This window comes from Microcebus murinus, chromosome 4, assembly GCF_040939455.1.
Source record: "Microcebus murinus isolate Inina chromosome 4, M.murinus_Inina_mat1.0, whole genome shotgun sequence".
Classification (NCBI taxonomy): Eukaryota; Metazoa; Chordata; class Mammalia; order Primates; family Cheirogaleidae; genus Microcebus; species Microcebus murinus.
In genome coordinates, this window is record NC_134107.1 from 56,414,152 (window position 1) to 56,427,143 (window position 12,992).

At 34.6% G+C, this 12,992-nt stretch overlaps 1 protein-coding gene and 1 pseudogene across 1 annotated transcript; both read right to left on the minus strand.

Annotated features, from left to right (window-relative positions):
* Positions 1-9,698: 9,698 nt before the first annotated feature.
* LOC105883438 (prothymosin alpha pseudogene) lies at positions 9,699-10,018 on the minus strand (annotated as a pseudogene).
* Positions 10,019-10,583: 565 nt separating this feature from the next.
* Positions 10,584-11,522, minus strand: LOC105883413 (olfactory receptor 52E4-like). The gene has a single exon (XM_012786480.2). It carries the CDS (start codon positions 11,520-11,522, stop codon positions 10,584-10,586), a length of 939 nt encoding a protein of 312 aa, XP_012641934.1.
* Positions 11,523-12,992: the final 1,470 nt, after the last annotated feature.

Below are 12,992 nucleotides of genomic sequence, written 5' to 3' on the forward strand. Positions count from 1 at the left end.
ATACTGATAATTTCACATATATGTGAGCAGGCTCTATTTACTGTTTTTTGTTTGTTTGTTTTTCTTGAAGCATTTACATAATGTTTAGCTTTCTCCATAACTTACATATTCTCAAAAGCCTCTCTCCAGTTAGCTAATGTAACCAACTTCTCTATCTTTTCATATCATTTACCATTCTTTTACTTTGTAGTTGAAAGAAAATATTAGGATCAAGAGAGTGTAAGAGTTTTTAAAATTTGCTTAAAATTCAACATATATTTTAAATAAAAGTACATATTATTTATTGTCCACTTACTCAAATTTTCCTTTATGACTATGAATAAATTGTGCATAACTCCATTATCAATATCTAACATACTTGCCACAAAATATCCCATGGTATGGTTATATTGGAACTTATTCGACTCATTCACTACTGCTTAATATTCAATTAAAATGCTTATTTATCTGTTCATTCATTCATTTATTATAACACATTTTCTTTTCAGTTCAGTTTTATGTTCACATCAAAACTGAGGAGACAGAATAGGATTTTAGCATATGCTCCTCGACCTTACTTACATACACACAGCCCTCCCCATGCCCTATACACGCTATCAGCATCCCATACCAGGGTAGTACATTTGTTATAATCGATGAACCTACACTGGCAGATCATTATCCTCAGAGTCCATGGTTTGCATTATGGTCCATTCTTGATGTTGAAAATTCTGTGGGTTTTGTCAAATGTATAATGGCATACATATATCCGCCATCATATTATCATATAGAATAATTTCATTGCTCTAAAAATCTTCCATACTCCTTCTATTCATCCCTCCTTCCTCTCATGCCCCTGGAATTGACTGATATTTTTTATTGTCTCCAAGTTTTGCCTTTCCCAGACTTGCATATAGTTGGAATCATACAACTATATGATGTGTTCAAATTTCAAACTTCTACCCAAAGTTATCCTTGCCAGAGGCTTTATCTGATCTCCCTGCCCTTCTAACATTCTGTACAGTTATTACTGTACAGACACCATGTATCTTGGGAAACATGGTGTGGTTTTTGGGTACCTGAAAAAGAAAACCCTCTCTATTTGTAATAGTCCCTAATACCACTAGAGTAAATATTTACGTGGTATAATACTTCTTAGCTTAGTACATAGCATCCTGTTACTTTAAAAAATGTCCTTGTTTCAGTAATAAATCATGTGGCCAGTCAAGCTATGGAATAATATGTCATCAGAAAACCTCATGCTCATAAGCTTCAGCCATCAGACTCTGAAAATCCACCGTGAGAGATAAAGGGATTGATATCTTCTGATACCCTCATGCCCTATTTGAAGATTATGGAAGTTTATGCTTATTTGTTCTTTGTTAGAGTGTGAGAAGGTTTATCAAATACTAACAGCTCTGATGGTTTAGCCATATTAGGTGACAATGAAAGCTAACCTTTATATATCCTACTGCCTGTGTGAAGTGTCATTCAAATCATTTCTATCTTCTCCTTAAAATCATATTTTGGCTTCCCATTTATTTAAAATAAAATCCAAAATCCTAAATTACTCCATGAAGATCTCTAAATAAAAATATTTCTGATGTAAAGATCTTTTCACTCTTCTTACTTAAGTGGTTCCAGCCTGACAGAAATTCTTTTAGTCCCTTGACTCTGTCAAGTTTATTCCCATCTCAATACATTTTCATTTACTCTTCCTTTTTTTTATTTTGCACTCTTTTCATAAAATATTTTCACATCATTTCTTCATACACTTATCCTGATTTATGTCTTAATCAATGGTCACCTTTCCTTAAGGGCTTTCTTTGACCAACCAACTTAAGGCAGTCACTTCAAATATTCATTAAAAAGTTATTCAATTAAATTATTCTATAGCATGTTATTTAAAATGTTAATGATCTGAATCTGAACCTTGAGGGGAGGGATGGTGTTTATCTTTTACAAAGCTGTTTTCAAAGTATTGAGCATAAAATCAGGTGTATACTAGACATTTGATACACATTTACCAAATCCAAATATCATAATCACAACATACACATATGTGTATGTATACTTCTGTTATTTTGTTGAAATATATCAACATGCTTCTTAAATGTGTAGGAATTTTTATGAATGTATGAAAAATAACTTCTATATATGTGTGTATATAGAAGACACATATATATGTGTCTATTTATGTGTATATGTATATATATAAATGCATGTATATAAGTGTATACATATAGGAATGCACGTATATGAATGCATATATAAGAATGTTATATATACATATAATATGTATATATATATAGAGAGAGAGACAGTGTGAGAGGGAGAAGGTTGGGAGGGAAGGAGGGAGGGAGGGAAAGAGTGTGCTATAGTATGTATAAATATATTTTGGTTGTTTAGGGATTGATAGGTATACATTGTGTTTATTGTTTTATTGAGAGGCATATGTGTGTTTGTGCGCATATATACAATATTCTTATCATACTATTAAGTCTAACAGTATCATTGACTTTATTTCTGTGTTACTCTCTCATCTAAGTCCCCACACCCTTAAATTTAACTAAATTACTGTGATGGTCGTCGGAGGCAGGAAACTTTGGGAAATAAACCTTTTATAAAAAGTTTAAAGTTTTAAAGTTCCTTTTGCCTCCCTCAAATAAAATTTCTTCACCAATTGCAGCATATGATGGGGAAAAAAATGAATACTCCCTCAGGAATTACTTATACTTCCCAGAAGATGAAGAAACCGCTGTCATATAGTTCCAGCCCCTGAGACTGCCACAAGTGGGGCTATAAAACCTGCAATGAGGTGTTCACGCAGTGAATGATTCAAATGTCTGAGTTCCTGGCTTTGATTCAGTACAATACTATTAATCTGGAGGGACAGGCAACTCATCTATGTGTGCTCAATCCTGAAAAGCGATAAAAGCAATAATAAGAGGAAGAGCTGTATAGCTGAGGAGCAAATATTCTGAATTACTGCAGATTCCTAAGATTCACCTATTTTGGAAATAGACTGAAAGCATGCAGCAGAGGCAGACAGTCTGGTCCCTCTAAAGAGAAGTTGCAGATTTATCTGAACTGCCTCATTATTAACAGGTAAATTTTTTAGCCCAACCAGAGGGAACAAGCCATTTGTAAGACCAGTATGCTCTTGAGGTTTTCCTTAGTCATCCTTTAGAATTTGTAATCTGTCAGTATGCAGGTGCTAACTCTGGAAAAGAAAGTATGTATAGGTATACTTTGTATGTATAGGTATACCTATACATGTATAGGCATGCCTAGGTATATACTCTAGGCATAAGAATAATTTATCAAGAAATCACAATAATGACCATCAGTTTCTCAATTAGCATATTGGCATCAATTTAGACATTGGAATAGAAAGAGTTTAGGATTATTTTGTGGTTCTGCTATAAGCCATGTTATTGAGTCTATAAATAATAACATTTATTACTTTTGAGTACTCATAAGAAGTAGTCACAATAAGAGCTGTGAAACTTTTGACACAGTTTTGCTTTATTTTGATTGCATATTATAGTAGAAAAAAGGTGGAGTTTGGGACTAAAACCAGGATTTGTTTTCTACCTCTGGCATATGATGATTGTGTATGTTTGGATGAATATTTAGCCTGTGTATAATTTTCTTTTTTGTAAATTAAGATTAATAAGGGTCATTTCAACATAATTTACATAAAACAGCAGTTAGACATATAATAACCCTTAGCATTTTTTGGTACATATTATGACACACAAAAAAGTAGTAATTGTTATTATTTTCAAAACTTGATGATTGATTAATTGATTTATTGACTGATTTAGAGCCCACCGGTCCTTCTTTCCTTAAGCACTCTAACTAGCATCTCAATATAGGTAAGATAAAACAAAAAACATTTATGGTTACTCATACACACACACACACACACACATATATATATTTGTGTGTGTGTGTGTATGAGAGAGAAAGCATGCATATGTGCATGCAATGTATATATTTTCCCAGGGATATTACAAAATTCAGGAAGCATATTTATTTTGGGGGGCTTTAAGTGTCTTTTGGAGGGTCTTAAGTGTCAATGGCTTTGTTTCTGTCCTGGAAATATTATGCATTTTAGTGCTTAGACTCTATTTTCTTTATGGCCAAAAGAGAGGCATTCACCATGGTGGCAAATTTCAAAAAAGTTTTGTCATTCACATGGAATGTAATTATGAAAAGCTTATTTTTCTCACAATTTGCTTCATGCTTAAAGTCTCCAAGACCACAACTAATTTGTAGGGGTATATCTTCTTAAGGACAATGTTGTAGCTTTTCCCCTTTGTCTTATTTGTTAGGATATGAGGAATATTGGGACTTTTGCTCAGCCTAAATAATACAAGTAGAATGAGAACACCTAATATCAGGCAGAATACTATGGAGGTTCTAAGTCCCAGGCAGGGTCGTAAGCAGAGAAGATTGTTCTTCCTCCACCACACTGCTACTTAATAAGATTAATAGCTGACAATAAGGGAGGCAACACTTCTAATTTCCAAAAAGCTCACAAAGGAGACTTAAAATATAAATAAACTTTTCTGATTGTGTTTTTATACTGAGTAACTCTATTGCAGATTTAGCAGAGTGTGTACATAGTACTACTACAAGGACGAAGGCAGAAAAATTGTCAAGATAATGTTTCAAGTAGCGCGTATTGCCATGCATAACTCTAACATCACCAATCCCAGTACCTTCACCAATCCCAGTACCTTCATCCTCATGGGCATCCCTGGTTTAGAAGACTTTCACATTTGGATATCTATTCCTTTCTGCTCAATGTATGTTGTTGCCCTCATGGGCAACATAGTCATCCTTTTCATCATCAAAACTGAGACTATTCTCCATGAACCCATGTTCTATTTTCTTTCCATGTTGGCCGTCACAGACCTCATCTTGTCAACCTCTACTCTTCCTAAGATGTTGGGTGTCTTCTGGTTTAATTATCATGAGATCAACTTTCATGCCTGCCTCACTCAGATGTTTTTCATCCATGCTTTCTCTGGGGTGGAGTCAGGGCTTCTTGTGGCCATGGCACTGGACCGGTATGTGGCAATCTGCAATCCTCTGAGACATTCATCCATTCTTACAAATTCTGCAGTGGCTCAGGTTGGCATAGTGGCACTTCTACGTGGGTTAGTGCTAATGACACCACATCCCTTCTTGGTAAGAATGTGGCCATATTGCAAGACCAATGTGGTACCCCACACATACTGTGAGCATATGGCTGTGGTGAAATTGGCTTGTGCAGACATTTCCATCAATAGTCTCTACAGTTTGGCAGTCATTATCTTAATTGTTGGGACTGATGTGACATGCATCTCTCTGTCCTATGTGCAGATTCTCCATACTGTATTCAGTATCCCTTCTAAAGATGCTAGATTGAAGACGCTTAGCACCTGTGGGTCCCACGTTTGTGTCATCCTCACCTTCTACATCCCTGCTCTTTTCTCCTTCCTCACCCACCGCTTTAGCAAGCATATACCACGCCACACCCACATCCTGCTGGCCAACATGTACTTGTTGGTACCCCCTATGCTGAACCCTATCATCTACGGAGTAAGAACCAAACAGATCCGAGAATGTGTTCTACAATTATTCAAAACTAAAAGTAGCTAATAATTTGGCGGCTTTCTTTTCGACTCACTCCTACCCTCCTGTCATTCTCTGATATAAATTTCTTGGATTCTATTAATAGCATCAGCAAGACCAGAAATTAGAATCTCAATTTTTCCACTTACTATTACTATAGGTGGAAGTTTATATACAATTTACCTAACCTATTTTAGCATCTGTAAAACAGATGCAATATTATCTATCCCATAAGTTAATGATTACAAAGTGTTTAGCATTTACATTATAGCATACTTAAGCACTCAATAAAGGTAAGATTATTTCAATATCATTCTTCCTGTATGCATGTGTTCACTTAGTGTTTTATGAAACCCATTTATTAGTAGATCTTATCAGAATAACCAAATAGGAAGGTCTTTCTGAGTGTGTGGCTTTTTGGAGGGAATTTTAACATGAATGATTCAGATGATAATTAGTCAGAGTTTGGTTAACTTGTACTATCACTATAACCATAAGGGAAAGCTAGTGAGAAGTAGGAAGAAGGGAAACAAGTGGCAAGTCATATGGCTTTCACCTTGCAACTAATGAGGAGGGTGCTACATTGGGGTTCCTTTGAGCATGAATATGGACTCTCAAGGAATTCACTCACACTGCTGGTGCAAGCACTGAAAATCTTTCAAACTTGTGAAAATTCTAAATATTCAGAATTTGTTATTCTTGAAGTATGTGAGTAAATAAAGTATATAAATGATGCTGATAAAATTAATGCTTGCATTTATCTATTCATGCGATATATATTTAGTAAGCATCTATTATGTTCTATAGACTTATCTGGGCTTAAAAGACATATCAGCAAACAAAACAAGCAAATTTATTTTCCTTAGCGTACTTTACAACTAATAAAGAGGATGATAAGTAACAGTAGGTAATGCAAATTTATTGTTCCATAGCTTTTTCTAGTATTAGTTAATGCTATGAATTTCACTCTAATTAATTTTTTAGCTGAATCTTATGCAATTTTTGATTGCTGATTTTCTCTCCACTTATTCTATTGGCTGCTGAAAGAGAAATCTTGAATCCTAAAAATATAGCTGTGTATTTGGCCATATTTCCTTTCAATTTATCAATTTTCTTTCATGTCATTTGAACCTTTGCCATTAAGTATATATGTATTTAATATGGTTATGTCTTTTGGAGAAATTATTTCATCATTATATATCTATCTTTATTTTTGGCAATATTTCTTTTTCTGAATTCTACTTTGTCTTATATTAATATAACCATTTCCATTTTGTTTTTACTCTTTACAGGCCATGTATTTTCCATATTCTCAATTTATGTGTATATTTACTTTTAAAGTGGGTATTTTAGACAACATATATAGTTAGAGTTTCCTTTTTTTTAATTTGAAAATATTTATTTTCATTTCCTTTTTGTTCCATTGTTTTTTTCTTTTTGTATTTCAGAATATTATGGGAGTACAAACATTTTGGGTACATATAATACCTTTGCCTCACCCAAGCCGGGCTACAACTTTGCCCTTCCCCCATACAATGTGCACCACACCCATAAGTTGTGAGTTTACCCACCCCTGTTAACCCCCTCCCACCTGACTGACACCCATTGAATATTAATGTGAGCACTTAAGTGTCAATCAGTTTGTACCAACTTAATCATGAGTATAGTGAGTACATGTGGTGCTTATTTTTCCATTCTTGTGATACCTCACTTTGAAGGATGGGCTCAAGCTCTATCCAGGATAATATAAGAGGTGCTAGTTCATTGTTTTTTGTAGTTGAATAGTATTCCATATACCATATGGTATATACATATACCATATTTTATTAATCCACTCATGTATTGATAGGCACTTGGGTTATTTCCACATCATTGCAATTGTGAATTGTGCTGCCATAAATTTTAGAGTGCAGATGTCTTTATTATAGAATCTCTTTTTTTTTTTCCTTTTGTTAGATGCCTAGTAGTGGGGTTGTTGTATCAAATGGTATTTCTATTTTTAGCTCCTTGAGATATCTCCAAATTAGTCCCATAAGAGTTGTACTAATTTGCAGTCCCACCAGCAGTGTATGAGTGTTCTTATCTCTCCTCCATATCCGCACCAACATTTGTTGTTTTGGGACTTTTTGATAAAGGCCATTCTCACTGGAGTTAGGTGATATCACATTGTGGTTTTGATTTGCATTTCCCTAATGAGATGTTGAACACTTTTTTATATGTTTGCTGGCCATTATTCTGACTTCTTTTGAATAGTTTCGGTTCATGTCCTTTGCCCACTTAGATTAATAAAACCAAAAATTGGTTTTTTGAAAAGATAAACAAAATTGACAGCCCTCTTGCTAGATTGAAAAAAAACTAGAAAGGAAAGTACTTTAATAAGCTCAATTAGAAATGAAAAAGGAGAGGTCACTACAGACATCACAGAGATACAAAACATTATATTTGAATATTATAAAAATCTATATCTCCAAAACTACAAAGCATGTAGGAAATAGACAAATTCTTAGAAACACACAAGCTCCCTAAGCTCAATTAGGAAAAAATAGAATTCCCGAACAGACCAACATCAAGCACAGAAATTAAAGCAACCATTAAAAATCTTCCAACAAAAGAAGTCCCCTACCAGATGCTTTTACACCTGAATTTTACCAAACTTACAATGAAGAACTCATACCTATACTGCAGAAATTATTCCACAAGATAGTATCCTCTTCGATTCATTCTATGAAGCCAATATCACCTAGATTTTGCTTTTGTATTGTTTCACTATCTCTATCTTAAATTGGTGTGTTTAGATCATTTATATTTAATGTAATTAGATATATGGTTGAATTTAGGCCTATCATTTTATTTTTCAGAAGTTTCATCTGTTTGTTGTTGTTTTCCTATTGCTTCATTTCCTACCTTTCAGTCTACTTTTTACTGATAATTATATTCATTTACTTACTTAATTTTAGATTGCCAGATAGGCACAGAAAAACAAATATCAATGTATCTCACCTTATATGTGAAATCTAAAAATGTTGATCTCATAAAAGTAGAGAGTACCATAATGTTTACAGAGGGTGGGGAGGTTGGGGTTAGGTACTGGGGAGATGTTGGCCAAATGATACCAAATTACTGTTAGGAGGAATAAATTCAAGAGATATATTGTACAGTATGGTGACTATAGTTAATGATGATGTATTGTATTCTTGAAAAATGCCAAGAGAGTTGCTGTGAAATGTTTACATTGCAAAAACTGATAATTATGTGGGGTAAAATTGTATTTATTATGTATAAAATGATGCTTTGAAGTATATATGTATGTTGTGGAATGATTAAATCTAGGTAATTAACATATGTACTGCCTACTTTTGGATTCAAATAGTTTTATTTATTTTTTTATTGTTTTGTTAGAACAACTCAGCAACATAAAATTCATTGTTTCACACATACATCATACAGGCCAAAAATTAATAAATAAAATAAACACCAACTTCATAGACAAAAAAATGAAAAAAAGAAAGCTTTTATCTTTGGTTTTTTTAACCATCTCATACAAACCAACTACTTAATAGTACATGTAGCTAAGTCCATACACAAAAAAGTATACTGGAATGCTTGGAATAAGATTGTTTATGTGTTGTTGTTTTTGCTTTTTTTTTAAACAAGTTTTTGTCTCCTTTGAGATTATAATGAACATGGTCACACCACAAGTCAAGTCAGAAGTAGTACAGAGAACATCCAAAGGCTGGTTTGGTTGTCTAAGATCATTAAAAATGGCTGACGCCTAACAATATGTACAAAAATATAAAATTTAAATAAAAATACAAACAAATTTCCTTTGTAAATACTTTAAAAAAAAAAGCAGGGCTCTATAAGTTTTGGTTCTTTTTCCTCCCCTGTTGCAAATCCCTGTGGTTTTGGTTGGGTGGTGGAGAGTGGTGTCACCTTCGGGTGGCACTGCCCATGAGGGGCAGGCGGGCCTCTCTACTGGAGGTGAACAGTTTAGATTCCGAGACAGGAAGTGGAGGGCGAATAAGTCATGATGGCCTTTTTGGTTTGTTTTTTTTTTTTTTTTTGAAGTTTAACTTTTCCTTTTTTGCTGTCTAGTCATTATCATCAGTCTTCTGCTTCTTGGTATCAACATCATCGTTCTCAGCATCTTCAGCTGCCCACTTGCCCGTGAAGGCCTCAGCTTCCTCATCTTCATCTCCATACTCTTCCTTACCATCACCTTATTCTTTCTTCTCCTCTTCCTCTCCACCTTCACCCTCTTCTTTCTCTACTTCATTGCCAGCCTCCTGCTCCCCACTTTTCCCATTAGCAAGGCAGCTCTTCCATTCTCTGCCTCCTCCACAACTTCCTTCTTCTCCCTCAAATCCTGGGTGGTGATCTCAGAGTTGGTGGCCAAGGCTGCATGTGACATGGAGAGGGATGCCAGTGATCCGATGCAGGGGATAGAAAAGAAAAGGAGAATTGGGGACTCTGATGATAAATCTGCCGGAGTCTGTGGTGGTGGAGGTAGCTCCGGCAGGTGGGAAGCTGGACCCAGGAACAATGCAAAGATGGCTTTACAGCAGCTAGTCTTAAATAGTTTTAACATTGAATTTTAGTTTATTTATTGGTTTTTGGTTATGTATCTGTAAATTTATTTATTTATTTATTTATTTATTTATTTATTTATTTATTTATTTTAGAGATTGTTCTAAAGCATGGATTCTCAACCTAGGCACTATTACCAGTTTTCATCAGATAATACTTTGCTGCAAAAGCTCTTTGTTCACCCTCAGTTAAGAAAAACACTTTAATCTATTGAGAGTCAAAATGGAAATTACAGAAAGGAACCACTTACCATGCATTTAGGAGACCCTGATAACAGTTGAAGATCTGTCTGAGTGCTCCTTTACCTAGTGTCAATTTGGGGCAGCCTGAATGCTATACAAGATGAAGGATAGCCTGAAGTAATTCATCAACTTCTAAATACATTTGAATCATTCTTTCTTTACAAATATTCTCACAACTCGGTCCCGAATTTGTTTTGTCCTGACCCCATAAATGACTGGATTTAAACAAGGAGGGACCACCACATACAAATTAGCCAGGAGGATGTGAATGTATCGAGGAACATTTCTGCCAAACCGGTGAGTCATGAAGGAGAAAAATGCTGGTGTGTAGAAAGCTAAGATAACACACACATGCGAACCACATGTGCTCAGTGCTTTGAGCCTGGCATCCCTGGAAGGAAGGCGGAAAACAGCCTGTAGGATCTGAACATAAGAGAGGGCGATGAGTATTAAGTCAAAGATCAGGGCAGCAATGGTAAATAACCCATAGATGATGTTGACCCTTATGCTAGCACAGGCGAGACGAGCTATTCCCATGTGTTCACAGTAGGTATGAGGAATGATGTAGTGTCCACAAAAGGGCAATCGTTTGAGAAGTGGACAGAAGGGGATGACAAGGAGAACTGGCCTCCCCACTACAACAGAGGCCATGATGGCTACCACTTTGTTGGTGAGGATAGTGGTATATCTCAGGGGGTAGCAGATGGCAACAAAGCGGTCAATTGCCATGGCTAGGAGTACAACAGATTCCATACCAGTGTAGGTGTGGATAAAGAACATTTGGATCAGGCAGCCTTCAAAGCTTATCTCCCTGAGGTTAAGCCAGAAGATTGCCAGCATCTTGGGGATGGTTGAAGTGGAAAGGCCCAGATCAATAAAAGAGAGAAGAGCAAGAAAGTAGAACATGGGTTGATGAAGACTCTGCTCAGTCTTGATCACACAGAGGATTGTGAAATTCCCCACAAGGGCTATCAGATAAACAATGAAGAAAGGAAAGGCAATCCAGATATGGAAAGCTTCCAGGCCTGGGACACCCAGCAGAAGGAAGGTGGAGGGATATGAGGATGTGTCATTGACAGAGGACATCTTGCTGAGGAATCTTGGGAGATATTCTACCGTCCTCTTCAGTATTTCTGCGGAGACACAAAGGAATATATGGTGATTGGGTATCACTATATATAATAGCATGCTAATTAAAAATTTAAGAACATAATGGAAGGGGATTAGGGGAAAATTAACTTTCAGAGACATTCAAATTATTGACTATCCTATTTAGTAAAAAATTGGGTTTGTGGAAGTTAGAAACAGTCCTTTCCAGTGATAGTATGATATAGTGACTCATGATCATCTTTAGCTCATGCATTTGTAAGATGCTCATCTGTATATACTAGTATCAACTGAAACCCCTCACAGTAACCAGAACTTTTGTAACATCTTTAAATTACCTTGGCTACTGACTTGAGCAGATAGTTAAGAAAAAAAACTCCCCCAAAATGTTATAAAAAAGAGTGAGGAATAAAATTAGATGAAATTATGATGGTCAAGAAGATATCCACTTATGAGGCCCATCTATCTTTCATAATCACTGCTCACTAGGTATTATTTTTCTCTTTATTTACTTTAGTAAAACTACATTTCTGCCTTTTAATGAGACTGCATTTATGCTTTGGTTGATGATGATTATTACTATTTTTCTACTTAGTTGAAAAATTTATGATTCACCACATAAACAAATGATGCATAAAACTTATGATCATTCTAGTAGGGGTAGAAAAAATATTTAATTAAATATAGCATCCATGTATGATATTAAAAGAAAAAAGCTTTAAGCAAACTAGGAAAAAAAAAAAGAAAACTTTTAAAAATTTGATGAAAGGAATCTGAAAAACCAACATTTCATATCATAGAGAATAGTGAAACACTGAAAAAAATCCCTCACAGAATTGCAAATTAGGCAAGAATATCAACTAGTATCAATTCTATTTAATATTTTACTGAAGATCCTAACAAGGTCAATATGTCAAGAAAAAAATAATAGATATTAAGATTGGAATGAAAGGAAAACTTTCCTATCGATAAATTACACATATTTTTAGGTAAAAATAAGAAAATTTACAACCAATTATTTATATTAATTACTTAGGTATAAGAATCAATACTTTTTCTATATAACATTAGCAAACAAAATTTTAAATTAATTTTTTAAAATATTTACAATTCCACTTACAGTGCCTTAAAACATGAATTACTCAGCAATGAGCACTTAAAATAATAAAACATGACAAAGGAATTAAAACGAATTAAAAAAAAATATTAGGTTGGTGCGAAAGTAATTGCAGTTTTAGTATTGTTGAAATTTGCCCTTTGATATTAGGAATACATTCTTAAATAAGTGTGGTTATACATCATTTTAGTGTGCATTTCTCACTTTATTTTTTTTCAATGACTTCTTGCTGTTTATTTTATATGTATTTTAGAGGAATTGGTATGGAATTGATATTAGACAAAAAACAAATTTGAGCAATTTTTATATTTGAGTTCAAAATGGGTCATAGC

Excerpts from the sequence above, each read along its gene's own strand:
- LOC105883413 (XM_012786480.2), bottom strand. The coding sequence starts at position 11,522 with ATGTCCTCTGTCAATGACACATCCTCATATCCCTCCACCTTCCTTCTG.